Here is a 19110-nt window from a genome sequence, read left to right on the forward strand (position 1 = left end):
GTTAGGGACGCTTTGTGTGCAGAGCTGGTGGAGCGAGGCATCCTTCCTGCCCCGAAGGCAGCTGTAGAGCAGCCTGATGGCGGGGGTGTGAAGGTGGCTCCGGAGGCTGAGCCGGGGCCGGATGCCAAAGGGCCTGTTAACGTGCTACCAGCCGAGGCGGACTCTGATGCAGCCGAGGCGGACTCTGATGCAGCCGAGGCGGACTCTGATGCTGCTGGGGCAAATATTGAAGCAGCTGGGTCTGGTACGGCCGGGGAACCCCTGGCGGGGCGGTCTATGGAAGATCTCCGTTTGACCCTCCGTATAAGGGAGGTGGAAACCCGTGCTAAAGAGCTTGAGGTACAAGCAATGCACCTCCGTGTCAGAGCTTTGGAGCTGGAGCGAAAGCCCTCCACATCTGCCTCTAGTCATCCTAGTACGTCCACCGCTGTCCCAACAGGTTTTGACATCACTAGGCACGTTAAACTGGTTCCTCCGTTTCGTGAGGCCGAAGTGGATTCCTATTTTAACGCTTTTGAGCGTATAGCGGCCGCGTTAAGCTGGCCGAAGGAATTTTGGCCGCTGCTGTTGCAATGCAAACTGGTTGGCAAAGCCCAGGAGGTGTGTACCAGTTTGTCAATTGAAGATAGCCTGGATTATGACATCATGAAGAAGACTGTGTTGCAGGCATATGAGCTCGTCCCAGAAGCCTACCGTCAAAGATTTAGGAAGTGTGAAAAAACCGCCAATCAGACATTTGTGGAGTTTGGGTCATGGTCTGGTTGGGCACCTGCAGGTCTCAGACAGCGGCTCCTCCTCCTTTAGGCGGAGTCCGGTTGCCCCTCCCTGGCTGACCACCTGTGAGCAATCGTGCCAGCGGTATATCAGACCTGCGCTCTCAACCATTCATCGCCTGAGTATCTGCTATCCCCATGTTAGTTCAGTGGAGCATCATAAACCTTGTCCTGACGCCGTGTGATGACTCACCTGTTTTTTCTTGTCCTCAGAGATAGCACCCGGAGTGGAGATCTCGTTCCCCTCGCTCCCGTCCTCCTGGACCTGGGCCGCCTGCTGCTTACACAACGTGGCCTGCCGGCCCACCGCTCACCTGCCTGCCTCCCCACGCCTCGACCGCTTCCGGGCTTTCCGCTCCACCTGTCCCCTCCATCTGAAACCAAGTAAGGCAATTCAATTCAACTGTGGAGGATTGTTGGTTGTCTGCTGGATCCCCTCTGATCGTGATCTCCTCTTATTCCAGTGCCCCCGGTCCCTACCTAGTCCTGTTTCTACCTCCCCGCTGCCCCCGCTGTTCAGCCGTCTCCTAGAGGTGTCTATGTCGCCCTCATTATTCACCGACGAATCCTACGCACCACTAGTGTGGTGGCGTCGCTTTGTTTTTTACCTTTGTTTACCTGTGGGCGGAAATAAATCATTTGTTCTCTGTCACCTCGCTTCCGGGTTGGTTTCTGCACCTGTGTCCATCCCTGTTCCCTCGTGCCGCTGGGCCGTGACAGTTTGCCCGTGAAAAGAGTCGCTTGTTTGAACGATAGTTGCAGGCCAGTAAAGTAAAGGATCTCGAGGGGCTGAAAGAGCTTCTTTTGTTAGAGGAATTCAAAAAATGTTTGCCGGACCAAGTAGTCATTTATCTGAATGAGCAAAAGGTGACCTCACTTGCTAAAGCGGCAGTGATGGCTGATGAGTTTACTCTCACCCACAAAACTATATTTTCGGCCGCTGTCTCACAGAATATCAGGGTGGGACAGGAAAGGAAAATAAAGTCCCCAAAGATAGGACTGAAAGATAGACAGGAGGATGGTGTTAATCGCGACTGTTTTTATTGTCGCGAACCCGGACATCTGATCGCTGGCTGTCCTGCACTCCGGAGGAAAGAGCAGCGCAAAGGCTCTAAAAATCCAGCAGGCGTAGGTCTCATCAAAGTTGTCCCTTTGCCTAAATCGCATTCCACTCTCACCCGTGATTTGCACCATGCGGATGTGGAAATAGAGCCACGTTTTGAACCATTTATCACGAAAGGCTTTGTTTCTGTGACGGGAGAAGAGAGGGATAAAGTGCCTGTTACTATTCTTCGGGACACAGGTGCGCATCAGTCGTTTATGTTGGATAGTGTACTGCCATTGTCAGATAAAACTGCTTGTGATTCAGATGTGTTGGTTTGGGGAATTAAGATGAGCGTTCTTCGGGCGCCGTTACACAAGGTGCATTTGCATTCGCCCGTGAAACCGGGGCATGTTAAAGTTGCGGTGAGTTCCCAGTTGCCTATTAAAGGGGTTTCATTTATTCTGGGAAATGACTTGGCTGGTGGAACAGTTTTTCCACCGCCTGAAGTGGTGGAAATGCCTGTTCCTTCTGTTACTGATGCTGCCACCCCTTTATCAAGCGTGTTTCCTGTTTGTGCTATTACTCGTGCGCAATCGCGCAAATTTGATGATGTTGTGGATGTTGCTGACATGTTTAGGGCGACGTTAGACGAAAGAAAATCTCCCAGCCGTGAGAGTGGCAGAATAGGAAGCGGAAATGATGTAACAAAACTGATGCCAGAGCTGGATGAGAAATTGAATAGGGATGCATTGACAACCGCTCAGCAGAATGACTCATCACTGGCTCCCTGTTTTCTATCTGCAGCTAAGAGTGCAGGAAGTGAATCTCCCACTTCTTATTTTGTGCAAGATGGAGTTCTTATGAGGAGGTGGTCCCCTGACCGGTGTGGTTTGCCTGGTGCTACGCAGGTGGTGGTGCCGAAGCCACATCGAGGGCAGGTGCTTAGCTTAGCGCATGATGCCAGCATGGCTGGACATCTTGGGGTGAACAAAACTTATCATCGGGTGTTGCGCAACTTCTTTTGGCCAGGGTTGAAAGCTGATGTGGTGGCATATTGCCGTACCTGTAGCACATGTCAGATGGCGGGGAAACCTAACAGACCCATCCCACCTGCTCTGTTACATCCTATTCCAGTAATAGGTGAGCCGTTTGAAAAAGTAATATTGGATTTTGTGGGTCCCCTGCCAAAAACTAAATCCGGACACCAATACATACTTACAATAATGTGTTCAGCAACAAGGTTCCCGGAGGCAATTCCACTACGCACGCTGAAAGCAAAACCGGTGATAAAAGCACAAACGTAAGTTTTTCTCTACTTTCGGGCTTCCAAAGGTTATTCAAACAGACCAAGGAACGAATTTCACCTCAAAAGTGTTTGCACAGGTTGTGGAGGAGTTGCACATAAAACATGTAAAATCCAGTCCATACCACCCAGAAAGTCAAGGTGCTCTGGAGAGATTCCATCAAACCCTCAAAGCTATGCTGCGCAAGTTCTGCGTAGAGTCGGATAGAGAATGGGATGAGGGTCTGCCGTTATTGTTGTTTGCCGTCAGAGAAACCACTCAGGAATCCTTGGGATTCAGTCCGATGGATCTGGTGTTTGGACATGTGGTCCGCGGTTCCCTCCGCCTTCTGAAGGAGAAGTGGTTGTCAGAAACTTCTGAAACCCAGCATAATGTTCTGGATTATGTTAGCGGACTTCGGGAAAAGCTTCACCTTGCATGTCAGTTAGCTCGAGAAAATCTGTCACATACGCAGGCAAAAATGAAAGCTCGTTATGATAAAAAGGCTGTTCGTAGAAGTTTTCAGCCAGGAGAGAAAGTGTTGGTGTTGCTGCCTGTGGTAGGGTCCAGTTTATTAGCTCAGTTCGCTGGCCCATATGTGGTGGAACAGAAACTCAGTGATAGCAATTATGTGATTCAGACCCCAGACCGCCGGAGAAAGTCTAGGGTTTGTCATATTAATATGTTAAAATCGTATCACTCGAGGAGTCCTTCGGGTGCGCCGTCTCCAGTGTGCGCCGCTAGTGTTGTTTCTCTTATGAACCCTCTGATGACGGGCTACTCCAGAAAAGTGAAGCGCTGGGTAGCGGCCGATTGAAAAATTCGGAGATCTTAAATGATTTAGACACATATTTAGCCCACCTATCTGAACCCACTCGGGCTGACATCACTGATCTGATAGAGAACAATTTATCACTTTTTTCTGATCACCCTCGTCAAACTGCTGTCCTGTGCCACGACATTGACGTGGAAGGACATAAACCGATTAAGCAGCATGCTTACCGAGTGAACCCAGTGAAAAGAGCGATAATGCAGAAGGAAGTTGACTATCTCTTAGAACACTGTTTAGCCTTTCCGAGCGCCAGCGCATGGAGTTCACCGTGTGTGCTAGTACCAAAACCTGACAACACTCTTCGGTTTTGTAATGATTACAGGAAAGTTAACGCTGTTACCAAACCTGATTCATTTCCTCTTCCTAGAATGGAGGATTGTATTGATAGAGTGGGATCGGCATCTTTTGTAACCAAACTTGATCTGTTAAAAGGTTACTGGCAAGTACCTTTAACTCCCAGAGCCTCTGAAATATCTGCTTTTGTCACGCTAGATCATTTTCTCCAGTACACGGTTATGCCGTTTGGGTTGCGTAATGCACCCGCTACTTTCCAGCGCCTTATGGCCAAAGTACTGGCAGGCGTGAATAACTGCGATGCCTACTTGGATGATGTTGTCATTTACTCATCCACCTGGTCTGACCACTTACAAACACTCTCCCTCGTTTTCAGCCGTTTTCAGAAAGCCTCGCTTACGCTAAACCTAGCCAAATGTGAATTTGGCAGAGCCACCATCACATATCTGGGAAAACAGGTGGGTCAGGGACAGATACTGCCGGTGACCGCGAAAATACAGGCGATCGTTGAGTTTCCAGTCCCACAAACGAGAAGGGCGCTGCGCCGATTTCTAGGAATGTGTGGTTATTACAGAGGTTTTTGTAAGAACTTTGCCACTGTTGTCGTTCCTCTCACCGATTTGATCAGTCCGGTGAAGCCTTTTGTGTGGACGCCTGTTTGTCAGACTGCTTTCGAGTCTGCGAAAGCATTACTGTGCAGTTCCCCTGTTCTTACGGCACCAAATTTCATGTCCCCTTTCAAGCTCGAGGTTGACGCTAGTGCGGCTGGTGCAGGAGCTGTCCTTATGCAGGAGGACCATTGCGGCGTGGATCGCCCAATTTGTTACTTCTCAAAAAAATTCAACAAACATCAGATGAACTACAGTACTATTGAAAAAGAAGCCCTTGCCTTGTTGTTAGCCCTACAGCATTTCGAGGTGTATATCGGATCCAGCTCTATCCCTGTTCAAGTGTTCACTGACCATAACCCATTGGTATTTCTCTCCCAGATGCAAAACTCAAATCAGAGACTTATGTGTTGGTCCCTTCTTTTGGAGGCCATAGATTTTGGGGACGATGAGCATCAGCAGGTGTTACGGGCTTATCGGGAGGAGGAGCTCCGTTGGAAGCCTTGGCTCATTCCCGAGGAGGAGCTCCCACCTGTCGCCCTGCTTCGGGCCGGCCGCTCGCCTTCACCCCCTCGCGAGGACTTCTCGTCTCCGGCCGCTTTTCTGGCGAGGATGTGGGCAGGGGAAGAGGACCCAATCCCGACAGTTAACGCTGCTGCGCTCGCGGCCGCTCCCAGGAGGAAGCGGCGTCGGCGTCGCTCTACACAGCACTCAGAGGTCAGTGATAATGTTCTGCTGCCACTGAAACGCCCTGGATGTAATGAGGGCGAGCGGCTTGGAAAGACAATTAAGGTCTCGGAGATGGAGACTCAATTTACCTGTAATGTTAACTCCGTCACCCCCCCATGCACCTCATCGCGGTCTGTTTTCTCGGGGGCCAGTGAAGAAGCTGCCTTTTCCATGCCTCTGACTGCTAATGTCGAGGGTGTTAATCTTGTGCCCACGTTGTGTTTTGACAAAAAAGCTAAAATTTCTGATGTTGGGCACGCTATTCTTGGGGAAGACACACTGCCAGCACCAAACTGTGAAACCGACACTGCCAAACCGGCCATAGACTGTCCAGTCCTGGGAATTAAACCAAGTGATGTACTGTTAAACCCTGGTATTATGTATGAGCAGGCTGAGGGGGGCATTAGTGAAACAGAATGTGCTAATGATTCTGCACACCCAGAACATCCATCTTCCGCTGAGAGGGCTTCTTTTAAGACCGCTACGGCATCTGGGGCCTTATTTAAGACCGTGTCTCAGCCCCTGCTGTCCGTTAACTACAAATTAAGTGAGAAAGCTTCTGATCTGACCAGTAGTAAGACTGTATTGCCTTTGGCTAGCACCCCCCTTTCCGAGTCTGTTTTCCTTGTTCCCAAGTCAAATAACAAATGTTCTGTTTGTATAACTAGGCCAGCGAGAGAAGAAATGTCCAGTGTTGCTCATGAAAATGTCTGTTATGATCCTGTGCTGATCGGTCCCCATGTTGCTCACCCTGCTGATGGTTTGACCAGAGTGAGTGCTTTGGAGCCCGACATCAGCGACTGCTTTTCTACACCAGTCCATCGACACGGGACGATTATTATGGGTCTGCCAGGGTTCCCTATGTCCGTGGATGACATTGCAACTTCCGCTAATACAAAACTGAAGGACTGTTTAAGTTATGCTCCCGCTTTATCCAATGACAAGGCTGAATTTTGTGTTTCCAAGACTGTCGGGGGCGAGCGCCATGCTAGTCATTACAAACCAGCTAGCCCTTTAACTGCACCCCTGGGCCAGGACCTTTTGACGGCAGTTAATGAACTGGCCGATCTAAAGACGATTCAGCCGGATTGCTCAGAGCCAGTCCACTATGTTTTCTGTGCAAAGTCAAGTCCATGCGCATTCCACTCACTAGCCTTCTACAGCCAATTAGTGTGTGTGGCTGAACCCCTCCTTAACTCAGTCTCGCCAACGGGGGGCTTAGATCCCAATAAGCGTAGTTATTTCCCATGTGACTGCCAAATTATTGTGTTAAAATCATCTGCACATAATCCTGGTTGTTTTATGTGGGTTCATGACTCAAGTCTTGGCCTTAAGAATCATGCTTCCTGGGACAATATAACCATCGCTTATGTCACTGAGCCAACTTATTTCAGGTCTGAAATGTTGTTTGAATCGTGCTCCAAGACAGAAGGTGTGTTTAGCTCCCCAAGAAGGGCAACTAAGGACAAGCTGGACTGTGTCAAGGACTTAGAGACTTTAAGGTTTTTGTCTGTCGTTGCTCCTCTGCTTACACCTGCCAAAGTCAATGTCCGGAACTTTGTGCTCACTCCCAGGGTGGCTGTGGCGTTCCCTGACCTCTCACCTGCGTCTGATCTCCAGATAGAGGCAGTGGTCACCCAGCCAGCACCTGAGCTAGTTCCCACCACCAGGGTCAGGGCAGCCGTAGGTCAGCCATATCCTGCACCTGCATCTACACCTCAGGTGGGAATGGTTGCCGTCCGGTTTGTTCCTACACCCAGGTTGGTTCCCAAGGTTATGCCAGTCAGCACACAGCTGAGCTCCACACCCAGCCTAGGCACTCGGGTGGGAGCGGTTGTCGCTCTGCAGGCGCCTGCTGCTGGATGCCCGGGTGCGCCTATCAGGCACCCTGCAGCATCCACGCCACTTCATGCCATGTCAGCTGGAGGGCCCGAGGAGCCCGTCCGGCCTCATGCCACGTCAACTGGAGGGCACGAGGAGCCCGTCCAGCAGCCTTCCTCGTCTGCTGGTGGTTCAGGAGAACCACTCCGGCCTCATTCCACGTCAGCTGGAGGGCCCGAGGAGCCCATCCAGCCACCATCTGCTTCTGCTCCGCCTGGTCCAGCCTCGGCTTCTGCTTCTGCTTCGCCTGGTCCGGCTTCAGCCTGTGCTTCGCCTGGTCCAGCTTCGGCCTCAGCCCCTGCTTCGCCGTCGCCTGGTCCAGCCTCTGCCTCAGCTCCTGCTTCGCCGTCGCCTGGTCCAGCCTCAGCTCCTGCTTCGCCCTCCCCCGGTCCAGCCTCAGCCTCGGCTCCTGCTTCGCCGTCGCCTGGCCCCGCTTCTGCCTCCGCTCCTGCTTCGCCGTCGCCTGGTCCAGCTTCTGTCTCGGCTTCGCCCTCGCCTGGTCTAGCTTCAGCCTCTGCTTCTGTGTCGGCCTCGCCTGGTGCTGCAGCTGTGTTGCCGCCGCCCAAGCCACGTTCTGCCCCTCGGAATCGCCGGCCACTTTCCGGGCCGTCAGCTGGACATCATTGCCATCGGGGGCGGCCTCCTGAACTGCACCGCCACTGCCTCCCGCATGGACGGCCTCCTGATGGGAGATGGCGTGGCCTGTTGAGTTGCCAACCTCCGGGTCGGCCGCCTGTACTGCTAAACCGTGACCTGTGGTGCCCTCGACCACCGGGTCGGCCCCCTGAACTCCTGAACTGTGGGCTGTTGTGTTGCCGCCCTCCAGGCCGACCCCCTGAACTATGTTTGGACTATTGTCAGGTGCTCCAGTGTTTTCTGTCGGCTGTTTTTTGTTTCCTGTTCTGGGCCCTCCGTCCTGGTCCCCCGCCGCCCGTCCGGGCTCGGTGGTCTGTTTTTTTGTTTGGGGCTGTCTGGAGCCAGCCCTTGGAGGGGGGGTGGTGTCATGGTCCTGGGTCGTGCGACCCAGTGTTTTGTGTTTAGCCTATTTTGATGTTTATTGTTTGTTTAGGTTCGTTAAGTTATTCCAGCTCATTTGTAATTATATGACCCTTGTATTAAGCCTCCCTTGCCCTTCATGTGTTTATGTCTGTGTGTCTTGTGTTGTCAAGTTCATGCTGTCGCTTCTGTCATCTTCCCCTGTACTCCGTCTCCCTGATTCGTGCGTCTACCTGTCATGAGTCATGTCTGCGTGGTTATGTTTAGTTCATGTCATGTCTAATCTCCATGTTTCCTGTTTTACTTTGAAAGTCTGTATTCAATGTCAGTGTATTTAGTTTCACCTCTCCTGTCCTGTCGTTAGGTTCATGTGTGTCAGCTGTCCTCCCATGTGTGGCCACTTCCCCTGATCATCCTTCATGTGTATTTAGTCTCGGTGTTTCATGCAGTCTGTGTCGCGTCGTCTGTGTTCCCACCCTCCGTGTTTCCATGCCCGGTCTGTTGTATTCTAAGTCATAGCCTTATCATAGTTTATTCCCAGTTTAGGTTTCTGTTTAGTTATTGCTCTTGTGCTGCCCTTATTCTTGTTTGCTTCTTTTGTATTCATCAGCCACAATAAAAGGCTTGATTTTGGTTTAAGTTCACCTACATGGTTTTCCTTTCATGAGGGATCCACTCAATCGCTGGCTCCTTGGTCTCAGAAAATGCTCCTACATTCTTATCCATCAGCTGCTCGGCCATCAGGGCGATCGTGGCTCAAGAGTTGGGAGTTTGCCTTGTAATCGGAAGGTTGCCGTTTCGAGCCCCGGCTCGGACAGTCTCGGTTGTTGTGTCCTTGGGCAAGACACTTCACCTACTGGTGTTGGCCAGAAGGGCCGATGGCGCGATATGGCGGTCTCGCTTCTGTCAGTCTGCCCCAGGGCAGCTGTGGCTACAACTGTAGCTTGCCTCCACTAGTATGTGAATGGGTGGATGACTGGGTGTGTAAAGCGCTTTGGGGTCCCTAGGCGGGACTATTCCAATAAGAAAGGTGATACCTAAGCCCTGCGTGAAACAATAACCAAACAAAAGACAAGTGCAATCCTTAACTCCCTAATTTGATAACCGAGGGAAAAAGTGCAGAAAACGATAAGGCAGTTTCCCCCCTTTTGCTTCAGTGCTTATTTAAAAGAAGAAAAGAGTATCTATAGCACTATATACTAAATGTAAAAGTTCTCTGAAGGCTCACACGAAAATTTGTCAGTGAGGGTTTGGAAGCCAAGGACAAATCTGCTGCTGCTGTCAGTTGCTGCTAGGGAACAACTGCTAGAGATAGGGTATTTAAAGGGGGCACTTGATGATGGGAACCAATCAGCAGCTGCCAGCTCTCCAATCAGAAATAGGACCCGCAGAGACACTTAAAGGCACAGAACACACATATAGAACAATATCCAGACACCTTGATTCAAAATATGGCCAGGGCCGTAACACTGATGTTCACATTTCCAATAGATTTTTGTATGCATAGGTTTGTAGTCAACAACTTGGACTTGGGAGATGAGGACACACTCGCATCAGTTCCATACCACGGCCTTGGAAGATGTTATGGTTTTGACAGCACTTTGAGTCAGTTTATTTGCAATACATGTGAAATTGACTCCTTTCATTGGTTACGGGTGACACTGCTAATACCCAGAACTTTGTTTGTATTTGAAGCTTTTCTTATTTGAGATACTTGCTTGTAAGTATAAAAATACTGGCAACTGCCAGTTTTTCACCTTAGCCTCATAGCAAACAGACCTATGGTATCAATTTGAGAATCCTAGCTGACTTTTGAAGAATGCTGGAACTGACTGTACTGATTTTACCAACATGTGTTTAGTAAATATTCTTGCATCGGTTATCATTCTTCTGTATCTCTTCTGTTATTCTTGATGTCTTTACTATTTTTATATATATATATATATATACAGTGGGGCAAAAAAGTATTTAGTCAACCACCGATTGTGCAAGTTCCCCCACTTAAAATGATGACAGAGGTCAGTAATTTGCACCAGAGGTACACTTCAACTGTGAGAGACAGAATGTGAAAAAAAAATCCATGAATCCACATGGTAGGATTTGTAAAGAATTTATTCGTAAATTAGGGTGGAAAATAAATATTTGGTCACCTCAAACAAGGAAAATCTCTGGCTCTCACAGACCTGTAACATCTTCTGTAAGAAGCTTTTCTGTCCCCCACTCGTTACCTGTATGAATGGCACCTGTTTGAACTCATCATCTGTATAAAAGACACCTGTCCACAGCCTTAAACAGTCAGACTCCAAACTCCGCCATGGCCAAGACCAAAGAGCTTTCGAAGGACACCAGGAAAAGTATTGTAGACCTGTACCAGACTGGGAAGAGTGAATCTACAATAAGCAAGCAGCTTGGTGTGAAAAAATCAACTGTGGGAGCAATCATCAGAAAATGGAAGACATACAAGACCACTGATAATCTCCCTCGATCTGGGGCTCCACGCAAGATCTCATCCCGTGGGGTCAAAATGATCATGAGAAAGGTGAGCAAAGATCCCAGAACCACACGGGGGGACCTGGTGAATGACCTGCAGAGAGCTGGGACCAAAGTAACAAAGGTCACCATCAGTAACACACTACAACGGCAGGGAATCAAATCCCGCAGTGCCAGACGTGTTCCGCTGCTGAAGCCAGTGCATGTCCAGGCCCGTCTGAAGTTTGCCAGAGAGCACATGGATGATACAGCAGAGGATTGGGAGAATGTCATGTGGTCAGATGAAACCAAAGTAGAACTTTTTGGTATAAACTCAACTCGTCGTGTTTGGAGGAAGAAGAATACTGAGTTGCATCCCAAGAACACCATACCTACTGTGAAGCATGGCGGTGGAAACATCATGCTATGGGGCTGTTTTTCTGCCAAGGGGACAGGACGACTGATCCGTGTTAAGGACAGAATGAATGGAGCCATGTATTGTGAGATTTTGAGCCAAAACCTCCTTCCATCAGTGAGAACTTTGAAGATGAAACGAGGCTGGGTCTTCCAACATGACAATGATCCAAAACACACCGCCCGGGCAACAAAGGAGTGGCTCCGTAAGAAGCATTTGAAAGTCCTGGAGTGGCCTAGCCAGTCTCCAGACCTCAACCCCATAGAAAATCTGTGGCGGGAGTTGAAAGTCCGTGTTGCTCGGCGACAGCCCCAAAACATCACTGCTCTCGAGAAGATCTGCATGGAGGAATGGGCCAAAATACCAGCTACTGTGTGTGCAAACCTGGTAGAGACCTATAGTAAACGTTTGACCTCTGTTATTGCCAACAAAGGTTATGTTACAAAGTATTGAGTTGTATTTTTGTTATTGACCAAATACTTATTTTCCACCCTGATTTATGAATAAATTCTTTACAAATCCTACCATGTGGATTCATGGATTTTTTTTCCACATTCTGTCTCTCACAGTTGAAGTGTACCTCTGGTGCAAATTACTGACCTCTGTCATCATTTTAGGTGGGGGAACTTGCACAATCGGTGGCTGACTAAATACTTTTTTGCCCCACTGTATATTTAATTCCTGCACAACTGGCGTGAAGCACCATGATTTTGCTGTACATGTACAATGACAATAAAGGGTATTCAATTCTATTCCATCCATTCGCTTCTGCTTATCCTTTTCAGGGTCACGGGGGGCGCTGGAGCCTATCCCAGCTATCATAGGGCAAGAGGCAGGGTACACCCTCTGTGTATGGTGGGAGGAAGCCAGAGTACCCAGAGGGAACCCATGCAAACACAGGGAGAACATGCAAACTCCACACAGAAAGACCCCGGCCTGATGGTGGAATTGAACTCAGGACCTTCTTGCTGTGCGGCAACAGTGCTAACCACCGTACCACGATGCTGCCCTCTATTCTGTTCTGTTCCATTCTATTCTATTCCCACACTGTTTTCTGTGACGTGAGGATAGTGAGCTCTGCAACTATAGCATATTCTTTATGTTATCTGTACTCAGAATGGATCTTTGGATAAAATAGGAGGTTGAACGATATACTGCCGACTGCCATCTATTTTTTTTTAAATATTATAGAATATGATGCTGGACATTTAACAAAATACAAAGTTTTTCAAATAAGCTTTACCTTAAACATATGCAGCAGTGATATTAAGTAATTTAACAGTGATGGGGATAAGATAACCACCATCTAAACATTTTGTAATGCTGTTTACATCACCTGTGTTATAGCAGACCTGCAGTATGTAGTCATGTACGCGTTAGATGTGTGCCATAGTGATGGGATTTCCGTCTCTTTTTAGAGAACCGGCTCTTTCGGCTCAGCTCACTAAAAAAAGCCGGCTCTTTCAGCTTCCAACCGGCTCTTCAAGTTGTTTTGTTGTTTTAATTCATGTATTATTAACAATAATATAATTTTATATTATTGTATATAAAATATATGCACAGAAGGAATTACTAATGTAAAAAAAAAAGTGGTTTTATTTCTATATGTTTATATATAAATATATGTGGTGGCACCTAGACACAAAGCACGCATAAACTCCAAAAAGCGCGTACAAATTCCAAAGCATGTACAAAGTCCAAAACACATTTCTAGCGTTAACTGAACTTTCAAAACAGAGTTACCTAGATCACTTAAATTACACAATTGAAAGCATATGTTTATTGTTTGTATATTTATACACAGGCACTCATATATATTCTAAAAAATTTTTTTAAAAAGTTCATTTACCTGTTACTACCACACACCAAATCCGGTCATTGGTACTTCCTTGCTTGTGTAGCCACTAGGTAACAAAAGCTCAACACTGCGCCTAGCATTCTGGAGCACTTCTGTTGTGTTTTGTACATGCTCCGGAGTTTGTACGTGTTTTGGAGTTCATACGTGTTTTGGAGTTTGTACGTGCTTTGTCTCTAGGGGCCACCGTAAATATACTTTTATTTATTCACTCCACATAAAATGTAATAAATCATGTAATACAAAAACTAACTATTCACATTTCAACTTTTAACTATTTAAATTTTCAGCTTTTTCCTTTTAAACAAATTTGAAGTGAAACAACACAAAACACTGTAAACCACAACAAAATTAAATATAACTTAAAATATGTGTGTGGGCAGGCGGAGAGGAGGATCCAAACGCAGGACTCAGACACAAACGTGAAACTCAAAACCTCAGCTTTATTGCTGACATGAAAACCAAACGTGAAGTGACCACTGAAACCGGAGACCAGGAACACACAGGCATAATCTGAGGGTACAACGCGACACCGAGTATGGGAAAACACAGGGCTTATATACACAGGGTAGTAATGAGGGAATGGTCAACAGGAGGGAGACACAGCTGGGAGAGATCAGGGCTAACGAGACAGGGGGGAACAAAGCTGAACACACTAACCTAAGACAACGGCTTTCACAATAAAACAGGAAACACTACTAAAAGGCACGAACAGAAAATAATACATGAAACCACAATTCCTAAAACATGGATAAACAGAAACATGAAACTCTAATAATAAACATCATCATCACAACAAGAGAATGAGAAAACAATCCAAAACACCAAGATAACTGAAACACAAAGTACCAGAGAAACATAAAGAATAATCCATGATGCCAAAGTAAACCAAAACATCATAAACTCAATTGCTGGGTCCAACAGACCCAGAACCATGACAGAAGATGCATATTCTCTGTCATATAGGCCTTGTAGGAGCCATAATTGAATGTATTGAATTTTGATGATCACTGGGTTTTTATTTGTTTGGTTGTTATGGGAGTCACGTGGGTGCTAGCGGTGACATAAATGGGCGTTGTCAGTCTGTCATTCACTGGTTTTGATTTTGACAGAGAGGAGGGCTGGGTAGCCGTAGTTTTTGTTGACCGCTGCACTACATGTTCACTTCGTTATATTAGAGCCTGTGATGTTGTAAGAGTTTGAATCAGGAGCCGATGATACTACTCTGTAAAAATCGCAAAGCACTTTAATTAAACAAGCAAACAATTCCACCTCTCGCATTATTGCGTAAAGTTGACAGCGCGTCAGGCAAATAGGCAGGCTTCATCCCCGGCCTCTAGCGACTGTGGAAGTCGCTACAGGCCTGCATGACTAAACTTTCTGAATCCTTTATCAACTGCAACTGAAAATAGTTGTGGATGATTACTATACCTTTCTAATGTGACGTTGTTGTCCCTGGCTCTCTTTCTCTCTCTTTCCTTCCGGCTCTGTTCCTGTGCTACTGAGAGTGTAACTACCGCTGCTCCCTCCTCTTCCCAGCGCAAAGCACAAGGCTCGCGTGCGTAGTGAAGCGGAAAAAGAATAGAATAGAATAGCCTTTATTGTCATTGTACAGAGTACAACGAAATTGGAGTGCCACTGCCTTGGTGCAAGATTCAATAATAAATATAAATGTAAAATATAAAAGGTACAATAAAACAATCGTAACTACTCAAACAATAGTAAGTACGATATATACAGGATAGCAGCATTAATATAATGACAGTATGAATAGCAGCATAATATAATGGCAGTGACGGTATGGTATAGCTAAGCAGGTTCAATTGTTTTTGTGCTTATTTACTACGGTGAAAGCTCTGGGAAAGAAGCTATCCCTGAATCTGTTTGTCCTGGTTTTATGTGACCTGTACCGTCGGCCTGACGGTAATAGTTCAAACAGTTGATTGCTGGGGTGAGAGTAGTCCTTGATGATATTGTCAGCTCTGCTGAGGTACCGGGAGTTTGCAGTGACCTCCAGGCTGGGCAGAGAGCAGCCAGTGATCTTCTGGGCTGTGTTGATGACCCTCTGCAGTACTTTCCTGTCCGCAGCTGAGCACCCTGCATACCATGTTGTTATGCCGTACGTTAGGATGCTCTCTATGGTGGCTCTGTAAAATGTCCCCAGCAGCCTCTCCTCCAGGTTGTTCCTCCTGAGCACTCTCAAAAAGTCGAGACGCTGCTGGGCCTTTTTTACCACCGCTGTGGTATTTGCAGTCCAGGAGAGGTCATCAGAGATCTGCATGCCCAGAAACCCCATGGAGTGTACCCTCTCCACACAGTTCCCGTGAATGTAAAGTGGGGCCGGGTCTGCTCTGCACTTCCTGAAGTCCAAGATAAGTTCTTTCGTTTTCGTGGTGTTCAGTTGGAGGTTGTTAACTGAACACCACTCAGTCAGTCTGTTGACCTCATCTCTGTAGTCCGACTCATCCCCCCTTGAGATGAGTCCAACCACTGTGGTGTCATCCGCGAACTTTATGATGGTGTTTGAGAGATGGGTAGGGGAGCAGTCGGATGTGTAGACCGTAAACAGGAGGGGACTCAAAACACATCCTTGTGGAGACCCGGTCCTGAGTGTGATGGTGTTGGACAGGTGGGGGCCGAGTCTGACAGACTGTGGTCTATTTGTCAGGAAGTCCTTGATCCAGAGGCAGATGGGGGTGGAGAGTCCCAGGTGAGACAGTTTCTGGACCAGGATCCCGGGACGATATGATTGAATGCTGAGCTAAAGTCCAGAAAGAGCATTCTCACATAGCTTCCTCGGTGCTCCAGGTGACTCAGCGCAGTGTGGAGCGCTATGGTGATAGCGTCCTCGGTGGATCGATTTGTCCTGTAGGCAAATTGGTGGGGGTCCAGAGTGGGAGGCAGAGCGGCCCTGATGTGCTGACAGACCAGTCTCTCAAAGCACTTCATCACTACAGGTGTAAGTGCAACAGGCCTGTAGTCATTTGGGATGACCACAGCTGTCTTCTTGGCGATGGGGATGATGGTGGAGGTTTTGAGGCAGGGCGGGACGGTGTTTGATGACAAGGAAAGGTTGAAGATTTTAGTGAAGACTCCAGTCAGTTCGTCAGCACATGCTCTGAGAACCTTTCCATGTATTCCATCAGGACCTGCTGCCTTCCTGGGATTCACTGACCTTAGAACACACCTCACTTGATGCTCCCTAATTGTTAGTGTGCCAGTGCTGGGGGCAGGTGGAAGTGGTGTGACAGCTGAGGGCCTGGTCGTCTCAAAGCGGGCGAAGAAACGGTTTAGATCCTCAGCCAGCGAGGCATCTGGCCTGGTTATTGCTTCTGTAGTTGGTAATGTGATTGATCCCTGCCACATTTTTCTGGGGTCGTTATCAGCAAAGTGATCTTCAGTCCTCCTCCTATAGGCAGCCTTAGCTTTCCTGATGCCTCTACTCAGGTCTGCCCTGGCCGCCTATACGCAGCCCTGTCCCCTGACTTGAAGGCAGTGTTGCGGCTTTTTAGGAGGGATTGCACTTCGCTATTCATCCAGGGTTTTTGATTTGGAAACACCCTGACCCTTCTGTTGACGGTGACATTGTCAACGCAGTTCCTGATGTACGAGAGTACAGTATTTATTCACTCCACATAAAATGTAATAAATAAATTATAAAATACAAAAAACAACTATTTACATTTCATACATTTCAACTTTTAACTATTTAAATTTTCAGCTTTTTCCTTTTAAACAAATTTAAAGTGAAACAACACAAAACACTGCAAACCACAACACAATAGAATATAACTTAAAATATGAGGGAAAAGGGGGGGGGGGGGGGGGGGGGGGGAGAACGCCCAGATCTTTAATTAGTTTGGAAATACCTTTCCCTTAATTAATTTTTTTTTAGAAATATCAATATGACACTCAGCTGACCGCGTTTTATCTTCCCATTGCACTGATGGGTGGACAGTTCTTAGGTGCCTGTGCATGTTGTTTGTGGAGCCGGCTCTATATGATATCCTTTTCTTGTAGACTCTACGCTCTGCCTTTGTTTTGTCAATAAGATTGAAATGGTTCCAGACTTTGCTTCTTTTCTTGGTGTCACTCATTTTCTTTACTGTACCTTTCCAATGTCACGATGTTGTCTCTTGTTGTTGCTCCCGGCTCTCTTTTTTCCCTCTCCCTGCTGCTCTTGTTGTGTGCTACTACTGTTGCGAGTGTAACTACCGCCCAGCCCCCTCAGCTCAGCGCTGAGCAGAGGGGGGAGGGGCGCAAACGCAAGGCTCTGTTTGGTCTCTGCTCAGCGCAAATACGTTACTTGGAGCGTGAAGCGAAAAAAAGTGAAAGAGATGGCAGGAGAAAGAAAAAAAAAACCACGACTCCCAAAAAGGAGCCGGCTCGCATCGTTCACTTCAAAGATCCAGCTCTAAGAGCCATTTCGTTCGCAACCGACCCATCACTAGTCCTTAAACCACAAACCATACAGCTTAATAAACTGAAGCACATACGGCTTCAGTACCACATAGCAAACCATACAAGTCAAATAATTAAATTAAATGTTTTCACAAGGCACCTTCAGTATAGTCACAGTAGAAAGGTTTAGTTCAAAAAGTTGAATAAGAGGAAGTGAGGCCTAGCTGACAGCTATTGACTATAGTTTCATATGCTGGAATGCCTATAAATTAAACTGAGTGTAAAGATAAAAATAAATAAATAAACTATAGAAATGGAAGTTGAATTTTAAAATAAATAAATAACTTTTGCACAGTTGTTACCAGAGAAATGTTATTGCTATTAAGTTGGGTGCTTTAACATGCTTTTGGAGCTGACCTCAAGTGGCCACTGTCGTTACTCAAGAAACACTGACTTAATTTTTTAGCACAGGTGGAATACCATTTGTGTTAGCTTTGGTCAATGTAAAGACTGACGGCGGGTGAAAGGCTTACCCTAACCCCCTCTAAAGTATAATTATACAGAACCAGAAAACTTTGTTGTTATTTGAATAGAAAAAGAAAGTGTACTTTATTGGTCCCCGTGGGGAAAATCCCTCTCTGCATTTAACCCATTCACTCAGTGAAGCAGTGGGCAGTGTGTAGGGACGGTACCTTGCTCAGGGGTACCTCAGGGTACCAGGGGAATCGAACCCCCGACCTGCCGATCATGGGGCCACCACTCTACCTACTGAGCTATCCCTGCCAGGGAATAGGACCTAAATACTAAAACTATTTCTTGACTAATTACATTTAGGTACATTTAAGATATCCACAACAATATTTTTTTTCTTATTATATGGCAAATTATGATTCTGGAATGTTACAGTGTGTTTTTTAGCTCCAGTATACTGTCACTTCTTCACCTAAGCTAAGTCTGAATCAAATCAGTCCAACTGACACAAACTAATATGTACCTTTTGTGTCTCTGCTCCAAGATAATAGTAGCTTTCAAAAATACATCAGCCTTAAAAGTTTAATTGAAGGGTTAAATAATCTTAGAGGTCAGGAGAGTGTGGAGATAAATTTTAATGGTAAAGCTACATACTTTATCCTCTACATTTAACCCATTCACTCATTGAAGCAGTGGGCAGCTACCGTTTGGTGGATTTGAACTCCTAGCCCTCCAATCATAAGGCAAACATGCCTTTAACATTAAGAAGGTATTTGGAATATATGAAAGGGAAGATTTGATGCCAGTCAATATAATCCCAAAGTAGTATTCAGGAGTTAAACTGGGGAATAGTGCATGCCTTATGTGTATGAGCAGAAAATGAAAGAGATGTAGAGGTTAGAGTAGGAGGTGGATGTGGATTTAATCTAATTAGCCGAGGAACTTAAACTCATTGGAATTGAAACTAATTTAACATTTCAAATTCTGTGTAATAACTACAGAAGTGGGGAAGGCTCTGTCACAATAACTCAAAAGAGTCATAAACTGTATAATATAAA

At 46.8% G+C, this 19110-nt stretch overlaps 1 protein-coding gene across 1 annotated transcript; it reads left to right on the forward strand.

The window, feature by feature from the left end:
• Nucleotides 1–1098: 1098 nt before the first annotated feature.
• Nucleotides 1099–8154, forward strand: LOC113018126 (uncharacterized). Its single transcript, XM_026161182.1, has 4 exons — nt 1099–1157; nt 5265–6688; nt 7139–7388; nt 7951–8154. The coding sequence occupies exons 2-4, from the start codon at nt 5448–5450 to the stop codon at nt 8152–8154; spliced, it is 1695 nt and encodes a 564-aa protein (XP_026016967.1). The 5' UTR covers nt 1099–1157; nt 5265–5447.
• The last annotated feature ends 10956 nt before the right edge of the window (nt 8155–19110 follow it).

Source organism: Astatotilapia calliptera, unplaced genomic scaffold, assembly GCF_900246225.1.
Source record: "Astatotilapia calliptera unplaced genomic scaffold, fAstCal1.2 U_scaffold_41, whole genome shotgun sequence".
Classification (NCBI taxonomy): Eukaryota; Metazoa; Chordata; class Actinopteri; order Cichliformes; family Cichlidae; genus Astatotilapia; species Astatotilapia calliptera.